The following is a 27,433-nucleotide window of genomic DNA, read 5'->3' on the forward strand; positions in this document are numbered from 1 at the left end:
ATAATGAAATCTCTTAGCTATATATTTTGAGTCCATGTTTTCATTCTTCCCCTGTGTTTCCCATTGTTTTGTATCCTCTCTATTTGCATGAGTGTACGCAGTCTCATGCAATTATATAAAAATGGTTTCCTTATGCATGGTATGAATTTTTATAGCTTTACATTCACTTTCTTTCTTTCTTTCCATCATCCCACTTCATGTTTAAATAGGTAGAATAAGTTAGGTAATATGTACACAGGGACTGCTCCACCATGGACTGGAGCTTTAAGTATCTCTGTTAACACATGCTATAGCCAAAGAAGTTTACGGCATGAAGAGGGAAAAGGTTATTGTTAGTGTAACTGAATAAGTATTAGGGTTAATATATAATGTATAGGTCTATGTAATGGATAGTTTTTATTCATCATAAAATGTTCAAATGACTTGCAGATGTATGACTGCTGCAGCTGTTGCAGACCTTGTAATGGCATTAGGCTCTGACTCAGAAAGCAGCTAGTTTGCCAAGAGATTCTGGCAATGGCTATGGCTGTGATATCCCCATTGAAAAAAGTATTGTCAGCAGTGGCGGTGGTGATACAAAACTGAAGTATGAGAAAGGGGCAAGGCTGGGTCTAGGTACAACAGGAAGGAAAATGGGGGTTCTGAAAGTGTTCATTTTTTTTTCATGTTTAACTATATCAGTAGTATTCTACCACTGCGTGGTCTACTAGGGAATCAGCTGCGATTTATGGTCACCACAGATTCTGGCTGCATGCAGCTTATGTTATACTAATTGGGGAAAAAAACCCACAAAACACCAAAGCTTTGATAATGTAAAAGCTTGCTCCTGAGTTTTAAACAGGAAAAGAAAGCTCTAGTCTACAAGCAGATAGAATTGAATCTCACTGTGCAAACGCAGTCTGTTGTACAAACTGTGCAGCATGGGGGCTTGGCTGCTTGCTGCCCGTGGAGACTGTGCAGTCATGGAATATGCTTACTTAGCAGTCAAAGGAGTGCCATCATCCTACAGATGCACACAGAACTCTGAAACAGTACTGAGGAAGAAAACTTAAAAGTCCCCTGCATGTTTTGTAATTGTTTTCCCAGTTCTAATTGAAGTGAAGGGAATAATGAAGATTGACATCCTAAATGGGCACGCATTTTATACCTGGGATGTCATACTGAGGTGAACATGCTGGGTTTGATGAGGCATTTTGATTCTTGTGTGACTGCAAAGGCAGAAGCATGATCGTTTTTAGAGGAGAACTGGGGAAAGCAGTGCAAAACAAAAGCACAATTTTGACAGGGTTCAGCACTAACACTCAGAAAGTGGGTGTGCGGGAAGCAGAGCCTTGCGGCAGCTGAACTCTAAATCTCTGAAATGGTGAGGGAGCATAACAAGAGCCGCCTCTCAATGAAAAGTGGATTTTGTCGCTGCCTTTTCTGATGCTTTAAACTACTTACAGACCACAATGCTGACTCGTGTTTTCTATGAACAGTTACAAAGCCATAAGCAGTATTATTACTGGCTCTTTTCAAAAGGCCCCTGCCGATTCCAGTGTGTTCTTTATGACCCTGGTCAATGCCATATTTTTGAAAGTAAAGCTATCAAAATATACAGATTATTAGAAAAGAGATGCAATCTACAGGAACTTTACTTACTAGATTTAAAACCCCGAAATTCCAACTCTTACTGATGTGACTTATGCCTTACATGAGTAAAAGCGAATGAGCTGCTAATAGTTCCCTTCTCTGGGGCTCAAAATTCCTTGGATAAGGGAAAAGAAGCCAGCCAGCATGACTGTTGTAAGCTGTTAACTGGGGCTTAGGTCTCCCCTCTCCCTGGTGTGTGTGCTGCTCACTAGACCAGGGTTACTTGTTTAGTCTGGACAAGTCTTGGTCAGCAGACCAAGGTCTGCTGGTGAGCTCTACCAAGGTCCCATCAGTGGGAAGCAGTGTGTGACAGCAGTGGGCTGTTGAGCTCACCAAGCAATGCACCCTGCTCAGGGACTGTGCTTCAGCTGCTTCCTAAGAGCACAATGTAAAATACAGGGCTTTCTGATGGATGCAGGTTGTGACTCAGCTTGGACATGGGGCATGAGAGCAATCAGGGCATGGTGAAAGGCAAATTTTATTTCTGGTCTGGTTCTTGATCAGATGTGTTTAAATAATCCTACAGAACATTGTTCCATCATCATCTGTGCTGGCCAATAAATACTGTATGCAATGAAGAAGAATCTCTGTAATGGGTGGGTGGAGCTCCTGTCCCAGGAGGCCCTACAGCAATGGTATGGGACTATGGTCTGCAGATCTGTGGGATTTCATGTGCCATTTCTATGGGAGGAGGCCTAAGTCTACCCCTGGGAATCTGCACCTGCTCTGGGAAATTAACATGACGTTGCAAACTTAGAAGAGCTAAAAAGTCACTGCCCTGCATCTTCCAGGTTAGATGGTTGATGTGGGAGGTGGACCTGTATCCTCAGGCATTGCAAAGCTTGAGAAGCATGCCTCTCAGGATGTGCCAGCATGGCACAGTACATCTCTGTGCTGCAGATCCCCAGCCCAGGTCTTTCTCAGAGGAAAGAAGCAGATCTTGGCAGGGATATAATCTTGGATCCCAGAAGCAGTACTGCCTTGGTAGCACAGTGTTCATTCTCAAGCTAATGTGCCTTGTCTCTTAGCCCACCAGCTAACCTGAACACAGCATGAGGTTGGTATTTCTTACTCTCCTGCTTCCAGATCCAAAGCTATTTCGTACAGAGCCAGAATAGGGATCTCTGTACCTTATTGCTCTGCAAAGTGTCAACACATCCTTTCTTTCCTATGTTTTCTCATCAATAAATTTTAGAAAAAATGTCCAGAAAGTCTCCTGTATCTCCTCTTGCTTGCGAGGAAAGGCTGACTTAGGTAGTCTATCTCCAGGAAAGACTCACTGGTAGGCAAAAGGATATTAAAGAATTGCAATCTGTAAATGGATTAAAAAAATGGAATAGAGGAATGATGGAGAAGTCTGACAGTGGCCATTAAGTATGGGGATCTGCTTCAGAAAGGTGCTAAATCATCCATCCCAGAAGCTCCTAAGATACATCAGAGAAAGGCTGGCCCAGTTGTTTTCATGTTTCTTACAGTCTTTCACTAAGCACCTACTTCTGGCCACTGTTGGACTCAAGGTAGTTTGACCCACATGTACACATGGAAGAAAGGATTGCCCTGCATTTAAGAAGTGGGTGCCAGTTAGGTCCATCCAGGCTATGTGTGCATTCAACATGTGTGCACAAGTTAGTCTTGTACTCAGCTGTCAACAGCCATTCATGTTGAGGGAGAGCCTGAAAGCATTAATGGGAATGCTGCCCCAAACATCAACCATCAGATATCCAGAGCCTGGTCCAGATGCCTAACAACTCCAAAGAGGAATGGCTTCAGCTAGATGTGGTAATAGGAATGTGTGTTATATCTGAATGACAGTGTGGATGTGGGCCTGGAGGATATGGTGTAAGTACTGCAGTGTGGACCATCAGAAACAGGCTTGTCTACTTTCAGCCCAGAGGTGGGTGTGCATGGGTGTTTCCACAAATCCTAGCTTGGCAAAGGCGAGAAGAGGAATGCTTGTGGAATGCTTCTGCCCTTGGCATTTCCCATTTGCTTTTTGCTCAGTGCAGACGTCTGTGTGGAGCTCAGCTTTTCTTTTGCTTTGTGCTAGCAGCTCAGGTGCCTGGCTAGACAGATTCACTAGGCAGCAAAGAACCTAATCCTCGCTGAAGGCCACCTAATCCTCTCAGCTTAATGGCCTTTTACTCCTTCAGATTGTCCATTCTTTATTTGATCAGCAACTGAATTCTTTCCTCTTCCATTTGAAACAGAGTGTTGTGAGCAGGCTGCCTGGCCAGCCATTCTCATTTGTTGTTACCAATGCCCCTCGGTTCTTCTAGGCTCCAAAATGCAGAAACCCATAAAAGCCGTTGGAAGTAAATGAGTAATGGAGGGGAAAGGCATGTCTCTATGGGCTGAAGAAAGTGCTCCGTAGACCAGTGTTTGAGAACCTCTCATTAATGCTTCCTGGTTATTTTTTCTGCATTTCACTTTGCCGAATCCAAATCCCTCTGAAGCCAGTGGGAATTGTTCCACTGACTTCTGTGAGAGTTGGATCTAGCCCCTGGTCTGAAAGGTAAAGCTAGTCCCACAGGTTTTCTTGTATTTCAGTTGGTTTCGCTTTCTGCTTCTCAACTCCCTGAGTAACCTGAATGCATTAATAATACTCCATGGTGAGATTCATGCAAAATATTCTCTTTTTTAGGCTTTTTGTAAAATAAAAATCAAGATGTGCATTAGCAATTCTACCTCTGTCCTCCTGACTGTGCTTTTATGACCCTCTGCACTGTTTTTTGCCCTCCCCCCTTGAGGTAAACGACAATATATTTTTAAGTGTAACACATTTCTGAGGAAATTTTGCAATCACACAACAAGATACTCTCAACTTTCGGCATCGTTAAGAGGAGACAGTTTGCCCTCAGAAGGTAATCTGTTTATACCATCTCAAGTGGAACAAGTATCAAGTGGGCATGCTGGGTTGTGAAAGATGTTTGTTCCATCACCATGGGACTCCTCACACAGTTCCCAGGGCAAGGCATTGCATGTAGGGAGGTGACAGTGGATTTCTACATCACGGCTCAATTTTCGGCTTTTAAGTAGAAGCTGTACTTTTATGATAAGCTCTTTTTCCTAAAATAGCAATTTGTTCAAATTAACATCTCTGATAGCAGAAAGGGAGCAATGTAGAATAAGGTACTGCAGGACATACAAGGGAACATTATCGTACAGAGCTTTGGGGTTTTATCCTCCAGATCGCCCAAAATTCTTTCCAAGTAACGTGTTAAGATACTGGTAATGCAATGACTCAAGCATATAAACAGATGGAGTGAGTAGTATGCAGCCAGTGATTCAGCTAATGTACAGCTCTGGAAATTCAAATTTGATTTAACATGAGGAGAAATGTTGAATAAGACATTTATAATTTTTCCATTTTTGAAGGAAGCTCTAAGTATGTTGTTTTTTCTACTGTAAGGTAGAAAAACATAGGACAATAACATCTCATCAAAAGGATAGCATCTTGATCCCCACATAGAAACTCCTTGCAGTAGTACTGCACTGCAGTGCCAGCTCTTGGTCTTGAGCCCAAGTCCTCCTGTGGGACACAGGCTCTTAATTTCTCCAGAGGGAGTGTTCCCAGCTGAGTTACACAGATCTCCATAATCTAGTTCAAGCAAAGCCTGACATTTATTTAGACTGAGTTAACTCATAAATTTCAGCTTTAAAATCTTAAAAGCCATATCCATTATAAAATAAGTCACACATTCTTCCCAGGCTCCTCCTATACCACATAAATTTGTGGCTGCAGATGTGAATGCGCTGTGCCTACAAACAGGGCACAGAGAGGTTGCTTTCTGGAATGCTCTCCAGCCAGCCAGAGGACACCTAAGTCGTTGACTTGTCTTGTTACATACTTTTTTCACTGTGAGTGATGAAAGAAGTAACTGGTTTGCTGCAGAGGCCTCCCATTGTTAGAGATCAGCACTTAAAAACTTAACCTGATTTTTATTGGAATTTGGGGAAAACCCTGCTCTGTTCAAATTATTCCAGTCTTATCACTGCAATTACAGTCTTATTCAATAAGTTATGAGCACAGATTACTGCCACCCTCATGGAAGCCCATCTTTTCATCACTATGTAAATGTTTCCTTTGCGAGCTTAATTATGAAAGAGTTGCAAAGTACACAATCAAGAGCCTTTTTGTGAATAGGTTAAATGCATGTGAATGTTATATTATGCACACAGTTGTACTATTTAGAACTTGGAAAATGCTAAAGGATGTCAGAGTAAACCTAATTTGTCTAGCAACTGCATGTGGATACAGTTTTGCCTTCCAATAAATTTACACAATCCTATTAGCACTGAACTGCAACTAAAAGTGTGCTTCAGAGAATAGATTTGGGAGTGCTCTTCTCATTTGGTGAGACGGGACCTTCATAGTTCAGTGTTTGCAAATATTTGGTCCAGCTGTGGGGAATGCTCTTATACATCTGAGACTGTTCTCAGTAACCAAGTAAGGTCCTGACCCTACAAACATATCTGTGCATACTTTGAGTAACGAGCTATATTTAATAAGCCTATTTAATACATACAATGTTAAGAAAGTAACAGAAGTTTGAGAATTTGAGTATTCCGCTATTTGCAGTTACAAGCCTAAATATTACAGAACCTCAGGTTTACGTACTTGTAATTTGCTATTACAAAAGACAAAAATGGCATTTCATTCACCCTGGCATGTAGCTTTTGGTTTTTTAGGGTAAAAAAAAAGGCAGCTCTCTCCCCGTTGCATTTCAGTGAGTACACCCATACCAATGGGAGTTCATAGCATAAACCTACATCAGTTGTGTAATAATCCTTATGAAATGTGTAGCATAGAGAATTTCTTCATGATTGCTGTCTTCTGTCCTGCGTTTTGGATGCTTGTCCTTTTGCAGAACTGATGAGGGACAGCACAGTTTGCTTGGACAACTAGAAACAAAGAAAGAAAACGGTACCTATCCTTTCCCTTTTTGTTTTTGTTTGTTTGCCTTTGACTCGCTTATCTCAGTTATTTCTTCATTCTTTTCCCTTGCTGCTCCTCTCCTCCCAGCTCTTTTCCAAATGTTACAGGCTCCTCTCAGAAACCTTGTAATTTTTAGTGCTTTATCTTAAAACTTCATCTCCTGGAGTCATTTTAGCTGTGATATTTTAAAAAATTAAGCTTAGCTTTCAAGCCTGCAGTGGCTGCATCAGAGGAAACTGAAGATCAAACAAAAAGCACGGACCTCTCAACAGTGGCTGGGAACAGTGCACTCAATGAGTTTAGAGATGGGCAGCTGGAAGACACCAGTCAGATCAAGCTTGATTTTCAGGTTACTTTCTTATGGGAACAAGGTTTATATGGTCATGTCATGTAGGTACAGGTATATTTGGGGGTGTATCCATGTCATTTAATAACATTTCAAGATACTACATTCAGGATTAAAGCTGTCAGAATAACTTAGTTCCTGTAGCTTTCATGAAAATAAGTTGTCAAACAGAGAGGATGTATCATGTACTCCCTGAACAATGGAAAGTCTGCAACACCAGCTTTTAGGCAACAGCGTCTATTAACTAAAGAGAGGCCTTATGTACACCACAACTTTGGAAGGTATTTCAGTTAAAACTTGCACCTTAGACCCTAAAGTTAATAAACTGTGAGCCACAAATGTGTGGGGAACCAGGCTTTCTTAATTATGCTGCTTGGCGGTCACATGCTTTAAGATTCTGGGAGTCAGAACATCTACTGTTATCACAAAAAGCATAAGGGTCTGGGGAGAGTAAAGGATGGAGTAACCTTACTTACAAAGGAGACCAAGAGATGCGATTACTGGGGTGAGGGGGAGACAGCAGATGAGGAATTTCTGCTGCTGTCATGCGTGAGGGAGGGAGCTAGGGAAGAGAAAGTGGCAGGCAGGAAGGAAAGGAAAAACAAAGAGAAGCAGGAAGAAAAAGGAAAATGCAAGTTGGGAAAGGCATCAAGAAAGGCTTTGAACATTACTGGGAGAAGAGATTAAACAGAAACTGAATTAGTTTGAATTTAATCTGTACTTTCTCAGAAGAAATCAGTGATCTCCTCTCCAAAGAAGTACAAGCAAGGCAGAAGGACACCAAAGGGTTTGCAGACAGAATCAAATTTGAAGAAGAGGCAGGTCTGGACATGGGAACCAGTTAATTTTAAGCACTGTTTAGTGAATGTGTCACTAATGAATGTGTCAGGGATAATGAGAGATGAAACCTATGGTAAAAGAAGCCAGCCATAGGCCATAGGAACTCTATTAAAGGTGTTACACAGTGCAAGAACAGAGAGACTCTTGTGAGTAAGACAAACTAAGAGTTGTATTTATTTATTTTTTTTTACCTTGTTTATATAAGCCATTCACATGAACTTTGAGACTGGATTCACACATCTGAGCACTCTGGATTAGCATAGTTCATTTTCTCTCCCACTCTCTGCTAGGTGTGTAAGTTATTTCTCTGTTCACAAGTCTGACGTCCATGTGGTTCTGTCTGTATGGGGGGGGGGAAATGGCTCAAAAGCAAACTCCCAGGAAGGCTCCCAGCAGTCTAGAAGGAGGATGAAGTGACTGTTTTGTTAGTGGACAAATGGTGGCAGTGTGCAGAGCGTCCAGATCCCTGAAGACTGAGAGCAACTGGGTTGGCAGAGCAGGGTCTTGACACAGCAGTTATGCTCAGAGGACTGGAGGCAGACTTGGCTCTGTGGGAGGAGCTGTTTCTACTGCCAGACTATCAGCCAGCTCTTCTTTAAGCGTCCTGACCCAGGAAAGTACTATGTAAAACCAACTAGGTAGCTTGCTACTGCTGTTAAAGCAACAGGAAGAGTAGCATGGACCTTGAAAAAAAAGTAGGGCATTCCCTGTTTACCAGGGTACAGGATAAGCAAGTATATTCCCAGCTGCTGTTCTGCAGAGGGACTACAAAACCTGAAACTAAACCTGCTTAGGTTTTAAGCTGAGCTTCCTACAATGAGATTTGCTCTGTACATATCAGCTTCTTCCCCCATGAACATCAACCCTCAAAGAGAGAGGGAGAGGGGTTTCTAAGATGATCTTAGATGCCTTAAGAATGAGGAGCAAGGTAGAGATGATGAATCACCCCAGTGATGTGACCCAAACATGCACATTCAAGCCCTTTTGAACTGCAGAGAATCCACAAGTGAGAAACTTGTAATATCCCGCCAAAATGGCTAAGCCACAAGGCACCCATCTGTCTGATACCACGTTTCCCTGATAGTCCTGCTTTTTGGGAACAGTTTAGGGAAACAGGGTGGTAAAACATGAGGGAAGAGTGCTGGTTTCTTCCAGGTGGGGAAATGGGACTTTCAGTGAAAGACATCTGTACCCAGCAGTTTTAATTCAGATCATGGCAGGACCTCGGGGCAGGATCCTGGAGCACTGCAAGACATGGGCTCGGAGGAAGGCGAGAGCAGCTCTGAGAGTCACAGCATGGCAAGTGCTTACCATGTTTCACCAGCCAGTTTCACCCCACACCGGGTGAAGATGTTCCCCCACATAGTTTCAGGCTTCTACAACCTTCGGGGACGCCTCCAGCGAGACCCCTGCCTTACCTTCTCCGAGGCTCCAGGGCTCGGCAGGGTCCCCCTGAAATGACCAAAGGCACAGCTACACGCCTCACGGCTGAGCCCTCTGCCTACAACTTGGTATCTCCCTCTTCCCCCCAGTGAAGAGCTGATTTCACCGTCCCCATCTAAGAGGCGGAGAGGGGCGTGGTCAAGCTATTTGCCCGCCCCCTTAATCCATATTCATGACCGTGAGGCGGGAGGCGTAGGGAGGTGGTGCGCGGTAGCCCCGCCCCGCCGCGGGTCTACCGCGCGCCACCTTCCTACACCTCCCGCGCGCCCCGCCCCTCGCGGTGAATATTGATGAGGCGTGATGCGCGGCGTGGTGTCGTGTCGCGCGGCGCGCCCGGCGATTGGCCGTGTGCGTGTGTGCGCGGTGACGCGTGTCGCGGCGGTGCGGGTCCCGATTGCTGCAGCCGCTTGTCAGTGTGACGAAGATTGGCACCCAAGGTAAGCGCTGTCACTCAAACCCGCTCCCAGCCAGCCAGCCAGCCATCCATCACGGCGCGCCCGCCGCCGCCGCCACTACCGCCGCACGGGCCCAGCCGTACCACCACACCGGCGGGGAGCGGAGGGGGGGGGGAAGGTTGAGGAAGAGAAAGCGGAACAGTGGGAAGGGGGGGACCCGCACTCCGCAAGTCGCCCCAGAGGGGGGTTAGGGGCGGTGGCGGGGAAGGGGGGGGGGGGGGAGGAGGGGAAAGTGAGAGCGGGGGGAGGGAGGGAGCGAGGAAGATTCTGGAACGACCGCCGTGTAACCGTTGTCTCTGGCGGGGGCGCGCGCGGGTGCGCGCGGAGGGGCGGGGAGGGGAGAGGAGAGGAGAGGAGAAGGGGAGAGGCGCCGGGCGTGAGGGAGCGCGAGTCGGTGCTCGAGGACGCGGCGGTAGCCGCTGCCGCGGAGAGGGGGAAGGAAAGGGAGAAGGAAGAGGAGGAGAGAGAGGGGGCGACGGGAGGGGGGGGCGGCTACGTGACACTTAAAGGGGCAGCGCCGTGCTGGCAGGCGTGCCTGGGGGTGAGGGGGGGATGGGGTGGGGGTGTTCTCCGGGGTCCTCCTCACCGCTGCCTCCCTTCCCCGCCGTGTTAGGCCCCTGTCGATTCGACCCAAGACGGGGAGCCCTCTGCTGTGGCCGCGATCAGACCGTCGCGGCAGCTGCCTCCTCTCCGCACCTGCCCTCGGGGGGAGGACGGGGGCTGCAGGCGGCAGTTGGCCCCGAGCTGACGGGGGTAGGGCGGTCAGCACCCCCCCACCAGGCCCTGCCCCCGGCCTTGGTGCCGTTTCGGCGGCTGGGCGGTCCGGCGGAGCGCGGCGTAGCCCCCGGGAGAGCGGGTGCTGGCGCGATTTCGGCCGTACACCCCCCCTCCTCCGCCTCCCCTCTTGTTCCTAGGAAGCGTGTTCTGTCAGCGGCTGGCACTTGGGGCAGTGTGCGCGGTTCTGGCGTGAGGTGGTGGTGTCTTCCTCTTTTTAGTATTATTTTTATCATTTCTGATGTGACCTCATTGTCTCTTGGCTCAGTTGTAAGTGGAAGTGCTTGACACCTTAGACCGGGGCTTCGAGTGTTTACACAGCCGCAATTAGGAGCTGAAATTTGACATTGCCCAGAGGCCCTGCTTATGATGTGTATAAACAATAATGAATCAAGTGCTGGTTTTATCCTGAAATATTGCCTCAGTTAGCCACATGTCCTGGATCTCCGTGGAGTAGTCGATAGCTTTCCCTCATTCCCACAGCACCAGCTGCCGGGGCCCCGACTTCATCAGTTAGCAGTATGAGTAGTATACCCAGTATTACCCAGTAGCATCTGGGTAATAGGTCTCTTTCTAGCTTATCGCTATCTTTTAAAAATTATTTTTTTTTAAACACTTTGTGTTTTCCTAAGTGGGAACATTCCATGTAATTCTAGAGGCACAGACATGTTATTTATTTATTAATCTGCTGCTCTGGTTCTTGACCTCTTTTTGTCAGTTACATCTAAGTAAATGACTAGTGTGGTTGGTTTTTTTTTTGGCGGGGGGAGAGTGGCCTGATCTGAAATGATACCCTTATAAGTGAATTTTTATGCCATGCAATTATTTTCTTTTGGTCTCATGAAGCTAAGAGCTGTCCTGGCAAGATTCGTTTTTGTCCTTGCCCCTATTTGGAGTGTGATGTGTGCATTCCATTAAACAGATGACAGGAATAGGGAGCATGGACGCTATGTTCTGATCTGTGGATGCTGGGGAACACTTGAGCCTATGGAGGATAGTGCGAGGGTGTAGATCATTTTCAGCGTATGCTAAATGTCTCCTCTAATTGTTTTTCTTTTAACAAGCTAAATAATTCTTACTGTTTACAAAAAGCATTCACATACAGTTAGTGAATTGTTCCTAATTTTATTCTAGAGCATGCTCTGTGCAAAATTTCACCAGTACAGGTTGTTTGATTACAGCTCAAGAAATTTATGCACCTTGCTATTCTCTGTACTGTGAATACACTTGCAGATTACTCCTTTCCTCTATGGGATATAAACTGTTTATGGTCTGCCAGTGCTGTGGCAATATCCCTTTAGTTATATATGTGCAGCTAAAGCAACACAGCATCTGCAGCTGGGCAAGCACCGAAGTCTTGATTAAGAATGAGACCTGGTTAGTCCCTGTTAGCTGTCTTTACAAGTTTTATCGCTTACCCTGAACCAGGAAACTAATTGTTGTTGTATCAGAAATTCTTGTATGTATTTTCAGAATGTGTCATTGCTAGAGTAACAAGGAACATTTTGAGTGCACTATGAGTGCATTTTCTAAACAGCTTTGTAAAATAAAATTGACAGAATTATCCTTTCCCGAGTTTATGTATAGCCATATATAATTGTTACGTTTAAGTTTTCAAAAACTTGAGAGGAAAAAAACCCCAAAGCATTTCACACTCGATCAGTCTGAAGGAACAGTTCAACGCTTCTCAATATGTCATTACTTTTAATCTACCAAAATAAATAATTCTGATTCTATTTTTAATGTGTGTCATATTTTCAATTTATTTTATGACGTGTATAGTGCATTTTTACTGTTGACTGTTAAAGCTTTACGTATTTTCTTGTCATGATTAAAGTATCCACAGGAAAACCTAGTGTAGGTTTCACTGTGTGTTCTTAAGCTTCAGTTAAGCAGTGGAAGGTGTAGCTCCATTCACTTCACAGGGTAAAGAGGGGTAGTGTAGAGGCTGGTGCATTGCACTGAGACTTTGAAGCCTTGATCTCAGTGATTTTGGAGCATGGATTTTTTGATCTATGCCTGTGTATCCTTCTCTATGTACACTGAACTCTAATAACTGTCTTGTATCAGAAGTGGGTCTTATTATCAATTAAGTTAAAGTGCTTTGTTAGATTGGAATTGATCTTGTTACCATTTGCTAGGTTCTAATAGGAAAACTGAGGATTCTTCTGATTTTGTGTCTGTTGCTGTTAACGGTTGGTTTAGGTTATATTTTGTATTTGGAAATTTCTCTTTGGCATGTACAAACTCTAGTCTAATCTTAAGTGCCTTCCGGCCTTGATTTGTGCTCTTAATCTAGGTACGGTTTTGAAGATTCGGATTATCTTCTGAGTATAAAATAACATTTTTCAAGCTAAGTCCTTGCAGTCTTCTGTTAGTGCAACTGAAAGTTTAGAATGGATGAAATATACATGATTATTTTAAATGTTTCAGTCTTATAAAATGGATATGGCTTCTAGAAGCTGTACATTCTTTTTCAGAATTTTACTTTCTGTACTCTCAATGCAGTGCTGTAATGAAGTAATGATAATTCTGATTGCTACCGCAGCAAGTTTAGAGATGTTTAGAAGCAATCCAATTTCCTGGAAAAGATTTAACACTTGCTGTTATTAAGCCCTGTACTAACAGCCAGGGGTGAATGATCCACAGAAGCACTACTGTGATAGTGGAACTGCTTGTTCTAACGGCCCTGTTAATGTCCTGAAGGGAGAGAGATGTAGACCAAAATGTATTTCAGTATATTATGTAGTGGTCTGAGAGCCAAATGTTACCTCTGCAAAAATGGCACATAACGTGAAAGCTGACAGTAAATCAGATTAATATTTTTATTTTGGTGTAAGTAAGAATTATTTTTTTGGTGTGAAATGTAAAATTCCACAAATGTTACTTCTCGTTGCTTTGGTGTCACTTGTTGAAAGAGTTTGTAGGCTTATAAGTGAGAAGTATCGGGGGGGGGGGGGGGTGTCTTATTTTACCACAGCTCAGTGCTGTACAAAATGTAAAACAACTCACTGCTCTTCTAAGCAAGAGGATTCCAAGAGCAAGGAAAAAAGCTGCTGATAAGAGTCTTTCCTTCACTTAATTAGTGCCAGATGTTACCAGAGTATTTTACCCAGGCCATTATAGCTCTCCTGGCTCTCCCCAAGATAGCAGAATGTTGAAGTGTTCACATTTGTTAGGAGGTTCTTCACGTTGCTCAGTAAGATTGTCATGTCGTAACTGTGGGACACTGGTATAATCAAATGGAGCTGGGGGTGGGGTAGAAAGTGGAATAAGAACACTATGAATCTGGAGATACCAGTCTTTGTTGTTACGGAGTGCTGGCACGTTTTTATGGGATTGGTAAAAAGTAGTAACTTGGTTCCCCCACCAGCATCTTGGAGATACTAAACCATGTACGTTACTGAAGGACAAAAAGGATGTTGATGTTGGAAGTGGAAATAAAATTTGGGTTTGCTCGTTGTTACATGCTTGCTTATCGTCCTTCATATGAACATGCTTGTTTGTTTTCAATATAGCAGCTACTCCAGGCCATTATGTTCTCATTTTTTCTATACATAGATGCATAAGAGGTATTTGCTGTTAAACAGAAGGCCATCCAAGTACTTAGGCAGTCAAAAGGTGACTTGTGAAAATGGGAGCTAATGGACTGTGATAGCCTTGTATTGTCCTCTAAACATACCCCTGAGTCTGTAACTGTCATCTTATGCAGCTGACAGTAAATTCAGGCAAAAAAAAGTAGAGTAGTTTACTGCTGGTGCACTAAAGGAGGAATCCATTTTTCTTTCAAACCACCAAATTCCAATTTATATTTTATTTGTGAGCTTTAGGAGTTGTCTGTGTTTTTTCTTGAGGGCAGAGGAAGTTAGGAAAATGTGGTTATACTTCATATCCTGCTTAGCTTTTTTCAATTTACATAACAAACAAAGCAAAGGGAAAAGGATATTATAATACTACTGAAAAACAAAGACCAAGTCTTTTATGTTCAGAGGAAACAGAGGCAACTATAAAACAAATTGGAGCTTTATACATGTTCAACATGCCTGGAGAGTAGGGGAATGAAAATGTGCTATGTTGTATGTTTTTATAACTAAAGAGCATGAACTTCCAGGTCGGTCTGTGATCACTTCATTCATATGTGTTCTAGCCGATTTTTCTATGTCACAGGTCATGATAGTAGTGATGCCAGGAGTAAGGTTACCTGGTTGGTTTTTTTTATTATCATTTTGAGGTGGTGGTTTCAAGTAGCTTCTCAGTCATACTGAAATTTGCTGTGATGAATATGTTTGTAAACTTTAAGATAAAATGACTCAGCATTTTGAAAATTACTTCTAGAGAAAGTAAATAGTTTCTTTTAAGAGAAGGAAAATGCTTGTTTGCCTTATTTAAGAGCATATCAGGACCTGAGTCCTGGAAATCAGCATTGCAGAAGAGAGAGAGGGAAGAGAGTGTAAGCATTCACACGAAGCATATGGCTGTTCCTTGAGAAACTTCAGTTAATCACAAGCTCTTGAAAAGCTGGTTCATGTATGTTACTTGGCAAATATTTGTTAACTAAATTATCTGAATATTCCATGGAACACAAGTATCTTACTGTCTGTTGCTCCTTGGATGTCACCTGACTGTGCAGTCATCATCTGGACCAAGTAGTTAAGCATGATGCATCCCTCAGCAGTAGGTGATGGGTAAGTTTAATCCTAAATAGTCTTTATCTATACTTGTCCCCAACCACTTCAGGCTTAGTCAGCAGTCAGACTCCTGGAGGGATGAAGGCTGGTGTTCAGAGAGTGGTGGGGAACAGGGACTAGAGCCTGATAAAGCACAGTAGGCCTAGGAACCCGAAAAGGATGCTAGCAAAATTACAAGTGGGCAGAGTGGGTGGAAGGAACAAGAGAGGGCAAGAGGTGAGAAAGAGGTCAAGCTGTATCTTGATGCAGCAAGAACAGTGGGGAAGGGCAGTGTGAGGCCGAAGAGCAGAAAGAACATGAGCAAGGGAGTAAGAGAGGATGAAGAGTGTTGGCAGCAGGAGCAGAAGAGGCTAGAACATGGTATGTCTTCCTTGCAAAAATGAGCTGAACTGATTGCTTCCGGTTCATCTGCTACTAAAGAGTTGTGGACCAAGTGGAGTGGGAAAGGAAGAATTTTTGTTTAATTAGTGTTTTGGAAAGAAAGTAACAGTTCATTTTAGGGCCGAAACTTAGTAGCAGAACAGAGCTGTTAGTGTTTGTCCAGATATGAGGGTCGAAAGAGGGAAGATTCTGGAAAACTTACTGGCCTGTTGGAACTGGATTTGACAGAGGGTTGCCGGGCCAGGATTCTGTTCAGCTAATCCAAGTTAATGCTTGGCTCATTGACAGGCCTATTATTTCTGAAATCTGAAAGACCTAAAAATGAAATAGCTGATAATAGAACATCTTAATCTTGAAGTTCTTAAGTGCAAAAATGTGTGGAGGGGATTTTCTTATGCATTCAACATCTTAAATCCATTTTAAATGAAGTTACTAGTTAAATAAAACTACTTCATCCTTTAATTGTGCTTCAGCAGCATTAAGAATTGAGTCTTTAATAGAAAGAATCATTAGAAACTTACGGTTTTATAATAAAAATGTTAGAAAACTTATATATGCTTACATAAACTGCTTACTAACATTGTAATGTATTCAATAGCAATAAAGGCATAGTGAGATTGGTGGTTATTTTGTGTCTTTATGAAACCGCAAAGTATAAACACAAAACAAGATTAATTTCAGTCATAGTTTATTGGGTGCTGATCCAAATCATGACTAAAATAGGATTTCCCGTTGCTTTGGTTTAGTTTGCCTGGAAGGATATGATTAAATGAGTGTCTCCTGAAGTAGGAGATTCACTACACACTTGCATGGATATTCCAGTGGCTTTGATGGCAAAAGAACAGAATTGGTCTAGTACATAGGCAAACCTGATGTTTATCCATGTGGGGAATGCTGGGGAAACGTGAGGGTGGAGTTCTCTTTGTTGTTGTTTTTTAATGAAATTGTATTTGAAAAAGTAATTAAATGTCATTAAGTAGGAAGGTTGTACTAGAATCTGTTCCAGCTGTGGAATTGCTGATACACATCCTCTGGTATGTGAGGCGGTTTTGGTAGTCTTTCTAATGCAGTCCTCTTATTACGATAGTGGCAAGACAGGTACTATGCATCTTCTTCATTTTGGGTCTAAAATGTCACAATGGTAGCACACTGGGTAATACTAAGGGGAAAAGAAATGCTGCTGTGTCCTGTGGCAAGTAGGTATTTGTGGTGGGGATGCATGATACATGTGCTAGAATTCACAAGCAATAATTGTAAAAAGTTCTGCAATTTGCTGTGTTAAGAATACAAAAGAAAAAAACAAAAACAAAACCCACCAAAACTAAAGCAGTCTTCATTCACTCTCTGCTGGGAGATGGATGAGGGAGTGATGGGAAGTATTTTTGCTCTCTTGTACCTTAATCCCTCAGGAGTCTTGGAGCAATTAAAGAAGGGAGGTTGCCTTTCCCCCAGATTTTGTTTTCCTTTTACCAAAATTTCTGTTTAGTCTCCTTAATTCTGTACTCTTGCTTTATGGAGCTAATGAAGCAGGGTCAAATAACAGTGTGAAATGGGAAGGAGAAACTGAGATGCTGCAGGAGGTTTCTTAAATTTGAGAATTTTTTAGTAGTTGGAAGATTGAGGTTTTCATTTTGCAGAAGGTAGGAGAGCAACCTGAGGATTTCTGCAATGCCAAGAGCTACCTGGAGGCGGGATATGTAGCATACCGAGGTGACGCTATTTTATGCCTAGATTGGATAGGATTTTTCATCTTTCTCTTCCTTGTTAGGAAGAGCTATGGTAAATTTGGGGGTTACATGAACCATTATTACGCATGCTTCCCAAGAAATGTGCTGATATAAACATAGGGATGCATACAGAATTAGGGGGCAAAAGTACTTCAAAAGACCCAGATGCCCTTAATTCTGCTTTTGTTGTTGTGTTCAAGAGGCTTGTTATTCATCCTTAATATCCACTTAACCAGTTACTGCATGTGCAATATTAGCTTGTAAAGTGGCACATTTTTTTTATACTTTTTTTTCATATTTGGTACCTGCAAATAGAATTTCCAAAATTTCTTTAAAATACCAAAAGCAGAGTTTGCACAAAGAGTGAATTGCTAAAGGAATGCAAATCATCTCATGAGATGGTTGGTTGGTTGCCATGCAGTGTGATGTTGAGTGTTGATGCTTGGAAGATAGTCTGTGATATAAATACGTTGTATGGTTTGTTAAGTTCTGAAATGGGGTGATATGAAAAGAGGATGCTAGGAAAGATTAATGGGACAACAGAGTGGTAAATATAGTGTTGGAGAGGTCTTGCTGAATAAAGTCAGTGTAACAGTATAGATGTTCAAAATCCTACAGGCAAAGAAAGTTTAATGGTAAGTTGTATTTCTAAAGAAATTTTAGTGGTGGATGTTAATTTTTAATTTTCAGTTTCTTAAAGTATAATATGCATTCAGGTTTTTTAATGTAATCTGATAGTCATCCAAAATTATATATAAATAACTCTATTGCGCCACCAAACAACAAAGGGGGAAAATTGACACAAAGTAAACCTCATTTTAGTGCAGCCAAAAAATGTTCTTGTGGCTTTTTAGGGCTTGTCTCCTAGGGAACTTGACAGTGTAGCTATTGTGTAATAACTGTTCAGTGTGTAGTGCAGCTCCCTGAGGCTGGCATTATATTCCTGAACAGGAACATCATCTTTCTGAAAGCGTAATATTCTAAATGACTGTACTTTGTAAGTACATAAGTAGAGGAAATGGAAGCCACCTTACTGCTGAATGAGGAGTATATTCTCATTGAGCACAGTTTTAATAAACTTGTATGCATCAACTTCATACTGATTTGCTTGTCTTAATTTTACTGAGTGTCTCTTTGTAGATAGGTTGATGGAGATAAATAACCATTCTACCTTTGCAGCAAAGGTAGAATGAATCCCTGATGGGGTGTTGTCATATACTGTCTACATATTGCTTTGTTATTATTTGAATCTATAAAAATATATGTCTTGATCTTAATGTCTGCTAATATTTATCATACATATATGCACAGGTCTTTGTTTCTTACTAGCTGACATGCAAAATGAGAGAACAAAAAGAGGGTTCTTCAGTGCTTGAATGAACAAGGTCATATTTTACTTCATGGTAAAAACTTTAATGGTGACCCTTCTTTTAAGTGACAAAGCAAATTGCCCTTGTTTTTTATTTCATAGTTAAATGTCTTTTTTATTGTGATAACATGACTTTAAATCTTGTTTGCAAGAAGAATAAAAGGAAGAACCAACTTGGAAATAGCAGTTCCAAGCTTAGGCTTGATAGTGAATTGATGTTGTCTCCATCCTTTATTTAGCAGGTTTGCCTGTTGCCTGTCTTGCCCCACTGAGACTTGTAAGCTCAGATCTCTCTGTTTTCTTGTCTGACATGTTTTAGGGTAGATTCTTGTCTTAATTGCTGCCAGATATCTCTTGGAAGAAGGCAATATTACTGCAATGTCCAGTGGCTCCTTCTCAGCCAAACTTTTTACTCTGCAGCATCTTTCACTTGTGCCTGCATTTCTTCAGTACCTCTTTATTTCTGACTTCTCATGCATTGCCCAGAAACTTGCCTATTTCCAGAGTGTCAGCTGAAGGCTTTCTTCATGGCCTATGTTTCATACATTTAATGTATGAAGAATACTTCTTCATACATTAAATATTTCAGACTGACCAGATCTGGCAGCACTGGCACTGTCAGTTCTTTGCTGCTGTTGTTTCTAAAGGGAGGGAACAGGTTTTTCAGATGTGCTGTGGTGAAGGAGTCCTTCCCTATGTCTCAGCAGGCAAGGAAGAGATAATCAAAATTTACCTGGCAGTGACCTACATTCAGAAGATGCTATTAATAGTGAGAATTCATCTATTTGAAGATAGCCCAGTAAGTTGGGCTGTGTGAAAATGATTATCAAAATTACAGAAGACAAATACCTTGTGAAGAAGGGAGGAAGAGGGTACACTGCCTTAGAACAGAATTAAGAAGCTGCAAAAATGAGAAAACCCCGTTCTTTGGGGACATAGGTCTTTAACAGTTTAAGAGAACGGTAAGAACTTTTAAGATGTCGTCTGCCCCTTGAAGCTTCACGACAGTGTCTGTCAGTTTGGACTGAAATTTCTAGCTCAATATTTAATCTCTAACCGATGGTTGAAGCTTGTAACTTATCAGAGTATCTTCCCTGTTCTTTTAGAGCTAGGTTTCATGAACTAGAGATGGCATATATGCTGAGTGGCCCTTAGCATTTTGCTTTTCTGTGAACGTGTCTGAAAAACATTACTTCCATGCTACACATGGATAAATTTTGGTTCTCAAATCCAAATACCAAATTCATTTCATTTTCATTCCAGTTGACAGAACTGGCAGTGCAGGAACCTTGTCTATGTGAGAAAAAGTGATAATCTCTTTCAAGATCTCAGCTGTGCATTTATCCATCATATAACTTCAGTGGCCTTTTTGCAGCGTTGGTGTCTGGAACTTCCCTTTACACAGCTTTGCAGGCTTTTTTCTAATACTTTTCAGCAATTGTTTTTTTTTAAATGAATTTTCACAGTCTCTGCTACTTCACTTTCACAATCATTACTACTTTTTAAAAGTAGTATATTTTAAAAATATGTCAAGCAGGTGCTATTAAGTGTAATTAAAATAATTGTAAAGTTTAAAAAAAAGTTACCAGTTTTAAACCTGCTGAATAATCCTGTTGCAGAACCTGTCTTCACAGAACATGTGGCCCTAACAGTGGCTCATGCCCTTTCCTATAGTCTATTAGTTTTATATCAAGTAGTTGATTACTTGGTCATAGTCCTTGTTAGAAAACATTCTATAGTAAAATCAAAGAAGGAGATTTAAAATTTAAATAAATAGATAAAAAAGACTTTTACCTTTCTTGATTTCATGCTTAATTTTTACAACACTGAGGAGTTACAGCTATTTGCATTTCATAGTTTTATTTTTGGGATGTGTCTTGTCTAGTCTAAGCAGACAGACACTGAGCCAGAGACTAAAATAATAAAGGTTGAACTACAAGCAAGTTAGCAGTCCTAATGCAGCCTTCTGCTAGAGGTGTCAGCAAAGGTAAATATGGCAAATGAATGAAATAAGAAGAGGGAAAGCTCAAATAATAGCATGAGTAGGTGTGATTAGCGATTATTAAAATTAAAAACCCCTCCCCCCAAAAAAACAAAATCACACACACATAAAAAAAAACAAACACCAAAAAACCAACCAACCAAAAAAAAAGAAATCGGATTTGCAAAACATGCAAGCAAGCAAACAAAAAAGGCTTGTCAGTTTCAACTTGGGGGTAATAAACTGTAATATTTTCTTTGGTCATACTCAGTCTCAGAAAGTATGTGCTATGTTGTTGTCTCCTGAATATTTCTCTGTTGGTTTTTTAGGTTTCTGTTGTCTACTTTGTACATCAGTGGGATCACTCTACTGGAACAAGATAATGTCATTTTCAACCCACTGAAGGAAAGGGGTGAGCTTTCTCACATCCGATATTTTATCTCCTTTAAAAAAGCAGCATGCCCTGGAAGCAAATATCATTATGTATTTTGATGAAAAGTGAAGATGGTTCTAGATACCTTTAATGTGTCAAACAGACTTGCTGTTTTGATTTTTATTTCTTTTTAACTTTGTATGTGAATATAAGATTGTGTATTATAGAGCAATGAATGAACAAATAGCTGAATCTGCCAGTCGTTAATTTCTTTGTGAAGGACTTCAAAGGAACATGTATAGGGGAAAGTTAGAGGGAAGGATTACTTGTTAACAAGTCTGGTAGGTAGTTTCTTCACAACCCTAAGACAGTTAGTAGTTAGTTTATACCCTGAGGCATAACTATTTATATCTCTTACAAACATCTGTTGTAGCTTGTATATGTTAAAAATGATATTACTGAAATCCAACAGCTTGGTTTTACCTTATGTTAATGTTACTGGGTGGTCCCTTCGCTCTTAATTATGAAGGAGTAAGTAGAGCAAGTGAGGAGTGATGTATGTTAAAGTTATCACTTTGTGTACATGTTTCTTCTCACCTTTAATCTCTTCTTTTTGATATTCCTTAACTTGCACAGTCTCCACATTTCTAATTATGATTATTCCTCTTAATTTAGCTTCCTTTCTACTCTGCATTTTACCTTCATACTTATTAAAGGCTTGATTTTTTTTTTTTTTTTTCATTTCTCTTTGTTTTCCAGAACACAATGCTTTTATGAATTCCCTTTTGCCACAGATCTCAGTGGAGTTTCTGATTGCAGTTTGTGCATCAGCTTCCAGTTTACATGACCTTAAACATTTCCTTGGGTTTTCCTCACACTTTGTTTTCAAAATAAATAGAATCAGAGTTAATTCTGTTCTGCATGAAGCAGGCTGGCTCACTTTCTCACCCTTGGGTTATTTTTGTTATTTGTAACTCTTTGACTGTAACACAAATGCACAGTTTTCCTTCTACTCTCGTTTACTCTTGATTTCTTTAACAAAAAAATAGTTGGCGTTTTGAAAGCTAAGTTGTTCAGAAGTCGTGTTCTTAGGCTCGCTTCAGATACCGTAGGCTATATAGTATTGGGTATAGCTGTGCTGGTTAAAGATGGTCCTGCTGTGAGTTGATAATTGCCACACATGAGCAGAAATTACCACACTAATAGGTCAGCCAAGAGCAGGGGTGGCATGAGTCCACAGCAGTGTGCTTCAGACAAAGTCAGCTGGTTTACATCACAGCCACCTTTAACAGCGGGTTGAGCTAGCCTAGCTGACTTTGTGTAAAACGGATCAGAAACGATTCACATGTTCTGTGTGCGCAGTGGTAGAGCTGTGGAAGTAATTAGCTCTGCCAGGGTGGCACTGATAAAACATCTGGGTGCGATACCATTTTCATCTAGCATCATTGCTTGCAGAATGAACATCTGCTTGGGCTGTGTATCTGTTAACTAGAACTGGGTGCTGTAGCCTAAATTAGGTTATAAAAGCCAAATGTGTAAATACCTTTTCAGTTATTTTTCTTACAGTTTAATGTAGTTTGTTTCTTACCAGTACTGGGTAATGAGGAGATGTTCCTCTTTACCGAACCAAAGTAATTCCTCAGTTAATTGCCTCAATATAAGTATGTGATTAGCTCAATTTGTTCTTCTTGATTTGCAGTAGTTGTCTTCGCTAAATCCCATCAGTTGTTATTTTGCCTAATAGCTTAATCTTCCACTGTAATTATAAGTCAGAGGTTAAGCTTTTACAGGAAATGAAGGATATACCCATGTAGAATTTTCAGCTGTTCTACTGGGTGACAATAGGACAAAAGTCCTTCTTGATGAAATAATCTATGGATCTAGCTTTTTCTTTCTTTGTGTGGCCTGAGGGATATCCAGACGTGGAATGTCTTTTTCTTATGGAAATCTGGAAGGAAGGGTTGATCCAGCTTGTCAGATTCTCCAGCTATTCTTGCAATGTCCTATTGTCTTCACCAGCTTGTGTGTGTTATCTTTGTTGCTTCCCTCTTTGTTGCTTTTTGTGTCACTAATATGATTTCACATCCTTGCTAACTCTTAAGACATTCTTTCTCTTCCAGGACTGTTTTACCTCATATTTCCTCACTTGTGACTAAGATCTTCATCTTTCTCCCACAGCCAAAAAGTTTCTTTGCCCATATTGTGTAAGGAACTTCTTCAGCTTCTAAATGAATTATTAAATAGTGTTTACTCTTCTTTTACTGATCTGTTCTACTTTTAATTTGAGGGTAGTCTGGTCTGTTCTTTGGATATCACAGTCAGAAATTAAATGTGTGCCTTTTGAGAAGGAAGACAAGCAGCATTTTGTATGTGACCATTCATTCTGTTTGTATAGAAAGATGCTAATGCCCCAGTTGCAAGCTACCATTTTTTAAAGAAAATAAATGGTTAAACGTAAAACAAATGCTTACAGGACTGACGTTTCAGAATGTACCCCTCTGAAAGTATTTTGAAAGATAAATCAGCATTTGCCACAGGAAAATGAGATAACTTTAACATTAATGATTCATAACTACATATAAAAAAAATCTGAAGTGCTTCTGTCAGTGAGTGGATGTATGTCATTCCTTTTTTGTGAAGAAATCATGTTTTTGGAGTTTCAAAGAAAGAACTACTGATGTTCTGTAAAGACAAATTAGAACCAGAAAATACTTTCAATAAAGCGATTAGGAGAACTCTGAACACAGTCTTTACTCTTTTACTCTGTAAATCGTATTCCTAAGAAAAATATACTTTAGCATAAGAGTCCCCAAACTGTAGCTACTTAAGATGGTATGTGCATGTTGTCTACAGATAGCATCTTGTTCAGCTCTGCAAGCGCATGACCCAGTACCAGAACCAGGATCTGTTGTCTGTTCATATTTGTGGTTCTGAAGATGCCTTTGCATGTGTAAAAAGGCAGTCTCCCAAAGAGTGTCAGCTCCATTTAAGCATGAGTGAGTGAAAGTCAGTAACCTACTTTTTAGAGGAGGTCATGTTTATGTCATTCTTGTGGATTTCTCTGGTGTTCAAAGCTAATTAAAAAATCAAAAATCTATGAATGAACAAATAAATAACCATTAGGAATTGCACTATGGGTAGAACTTGATGCACAGTAAGGCTTGAGGCTTGTCGCAAGAAGTTAGGTTTGTCTCTGTGCTTGAAACTGTTAAAGAAGAGGATCCTGAAATTTCTTCTGTTTCCTAAATGAAACATTTACTTGAGACTATTATCTGTGTGGGAAAACATCCAGAAATGTAAACATTGCTATTCAGAATGGTCACATACTTTAGTAGTATGCAATAGTGAACGAAAGGTTTAAAAACAGTTTTAAAAAAATGTAATGTTTGAACACGTTACAAAGAAAAAAGGTTTTGTTTCAGATCTGAAACTGCTGAGAATACTGAAACTTAGTTCTTCGATACTGGTATAAGTGGAAGAGAGCAGAAAACCTGGAATTAATACCAGGATATAATCTTTTTCGAACTATGAGCTCTAGTCTTCTTTTTTAATATGAGTATTTTTAATAGTAGCTAAACATTAGGACTCCTACATGTCAAGGTAAATTGAGTTCTGTGGTAATACTTAATGGTAAAAGCCTAATGAATGATGTGATTTCAGTTGTAGTGGCTGCTAATCTGACAAGAAAATGAAATGTATATTAGTAATATGATGAATAAACTCTTATCAATGTGCTATGCTTTTTTTTTTATTACTTAATGTCTAACTTGGAAAAGTGTTTTAACCCATTTGAGCACCAAACTCTAGCTAATGCTTGGAGTTTCTTACTTGTGCTACAAATCCTATTAAAAATAATATTTCCCGAAGTATCAAATGTCTATGAAAATGAGACTTCTGAATTCCTAGGTCACTTTTGAAACTATAATCACATAGGCCTAAGTGTTTAAAAGTTGTTAGATACTGTTCTATTCTTTGTTGAGCCTTAAATGGCTGGTGTCAGAAGTAAGTTGAGACTTTGGTTTCTAAAAGTAATTTCAGGCCTTAATTTTAGAATAGGATCCCTATAAGCAAATAGGGTATTCCTAAATACTTTTTATATTTGGTTCATCGTTTGTAGTCTATTATTGTTTCAGTTACAGTAATGGCTCAATGTTTTGTTAGCCTTCTCAAAACACAGAAATGTAAATCTTTTCTCTGTCCTAGATTTTTATATTACTTTAGAATAACTTAGATAAGTAGCGCAAAAATATATGCTAAAGTTTATTTGAAGTTTGTAAAAGAACCACAGCCACTATTAAAAATCTTATGTTAAAATATAAAATTATAAAAGGATCTTTTTGCTGATGAAATGTTGAAGCATTTTCCAACTTGATCATTGTCCTCCCTCCCCGACACTGAAAAATACACACCTAACTATCATTGTCAGATCCGCAGATTTTTTGGGGGAAGTGTGCATAAACCTTTATATTTTCATCTTTTATAACTGGATTCTAAGTTGTCAGTTTTATAACTGACCTTTTTTTTTTTTAAGGATATTTGTTCATACTTATGATGATTTGACATAATTAACGTATTATTAACCATGATGGCAACACAGACATTAAGTATAGACAACTATCAAGATGGACAACAGGTAGGTGTGGTTTTCTTTCTCTATGAACTAAATACAGTTAGCAAGAAAAAATAAGGTAGTGACTTTTTCCTTAATGCCTGCTTTGGCATTCTTTTTAAGTATCTCGTTTGCAGAGCAAGATCTTTAAAGTGATAAGCAGTTATTTAGATACTTATTAACGGCTTTGCTAATCTTTGCATGACTTCGATTAACTTGTGAAAGAATGGTTAGATAAGAGGTTTTCTTCTGAATCTGCTCTAGATCACTTGTGTGCTGTAATGTTCCTGTTTTTAGAAAAGTCAAATGGGCATCCATAGTACTTTGTAGATGATATTTCAGTGTTATTATGTGTCTGCAGTTACAGTGGATGACACTGATGCAGTCATAGACTTGTTGGCCTTGAGCAAGTGAAGGATAAATTTAGTTACCTAGGATTATATGCTACTTAGACTACACTTAAATTGATGCAATTACGCTTCAGGCTGAAAACTGGAAAAATACTTGAATTAATATTAATGGAGTCATTGATAAAATAGCTAATTAGGAAGCTGGTCAGTGGGCTTCCAGTTTCTTACTTATAGTAACAAATAGCTAGAATAATGAAACATACTCTGATATGTCTGGCAGTGTTGTTTCTTCATTGTACAACAGGCTGTATATTGCAACTATTTGAATTGCTACATTAAAATACTGTTAACGGGAGACAAGTAATGCAGTGGCCTGTACTCTGAAGACCCTTTTTTATGTTACTTTATGTCAGCCCTAAGCAGTAAATACAAGTACTTCTGTCAGCAGATGGAAATAGTGGTGAACAGTCAGAATTAAGAAAAAAAAAAAGAGGCAACTTTTCCCATGTCTTATAAAAATGTGTTTACCTGAATGCGATCTGGGATTATTGATTTTTGTTGTTGTTTGCTGCTTTTATTGCAGTTCGAATTTCTCTTCTCTCACCTACTTTACATCTTTTACTTTATTTCCCCTTGCCATCCTGTGACAACAAATCAGTGAAAGTAATACATCTTCTTGTAAGAAATGGATTAGCAGAGAGAATTTTATTTCTATTTGTTTTGTATTTTAAGTTCTGGGTGACCTGGGCAAGTAGTTTGGGTGCCTGCTGCTTTTGTATTTTGGAAATGCCCCACAGAAAATAGCTTGAAGTTTTAAGTGAACTATTTCCCCCTAGTGAGATGGAGCCCTAGCTGAACATGCTCTCTTCCTTCAAACTTGTAGATGTATGGCTCAACATTTACAATCACTTGTATGAGTCATCCTCTTTATTTTACTCCTCCTTTGTGTCATTAGCCAAGAAATTATTCCATTATTTGCATCTTTTTTGCAAGCATTCTGGTTTAAAAGTTATCTATGATTGGTGAGGAACAGCTTTGCAAGGCAGGCTGCTCTGTTGGGTAGGATATGCTGGCATTTTCTCACTTTCTGATAGTGCTAGGAGATGGCTTGACATCACCTTTTGGTCCTCAATTCTGTCAGATTCTCTAGTAGTTTCTGGAGGCCAGCCCTCCTCTTGGAGGGTTTCTGTGTGTGATGTGATGTGTACATTTCATGGGAAAAAAAGGCAGAGGATTGCATTCTGTACATTTCCTTTCTGCAGATGTCAGTGCTGTCTCTCTGGTGGTATCTGTAACACTGTCTGTCTCTACTTGAGACAGAACGTGCTAGGGTTAAAGTAATAAAAAAGAAGATTGCAGGAAGTTCTTTGTACAGGTGTTCCCAGGGCTCCAATAGGAGCCTGGGTTGGGGGCAGAAACAATGATTTTCACAGGTCAGGTTCCTTTAAGACCTTTTAGTCCAAAAGACACTTAAGGCAATTTAAAAACCACACATTTAAAGCACCTCAAAGGCATTACCAGCCATTTAC

The 27,433-nt window shown here is 40.5% G+C and overlaps 1 protein-coding gene across 3 annotated transcripts in view; it reads left to right on the top strand.

The window, feature by feature from the left end:
- The first annotated feature begins 9,478 nt into the window (after positions 1-9,478).
- The window catches only part of PKNOX1 (PBX/knotted 1 homeobox 1), a 43,426-nt gene continuing 25,471 nt past the window's right edge, over positions 9,479-27,433 (top strand). The window contains exons 1-4 of one of the 3 annotated variants that reach the window (XM_062602481.1): positions 9,479-9,634; positions 20,902-20,984; positions 23,799-23,941; positions 25,477-25,578. In XM_062602481.1, the coding sequence (XP_062458465.1) occupies positions 25,528-25,578 (51 nt within the window). In that variant the 5' untranslated portion in view covers positions 9,479-9,634; positions 20,902-20,984; positions 23,799-23,941; positions 25,477-25,527. Of the gene's footprint in view, positions 9,635-13,646; positions 15,112-20,901; positions 20,985-23,798; positions 23,942-25,476; positions 25,579-27,433 lie in introns of those variants that run through there. The other 2 variants (XM_062602480.1, XM_062602482.1) reach the window with 2 other exon arrangements.

Source organism: Pezoporus occidentalis, unplaced genomic scaffold (assembly GCF_034315485.1).
Source record: "Pezoporus occidentalis ecotype Australia unplaced genomic scaffold, CSIRO_AGI_Poc_V1 ctg77, whole genome shotgun sequence".
In the NCBI taxonomy this organism is placed as follows: domain Eukaryota; kingdom Metazoa; phylum Chordata; class Aves; order Psittaciformes; family Psittacidae; genus Pezoporus; species Pezoporus occidentalis.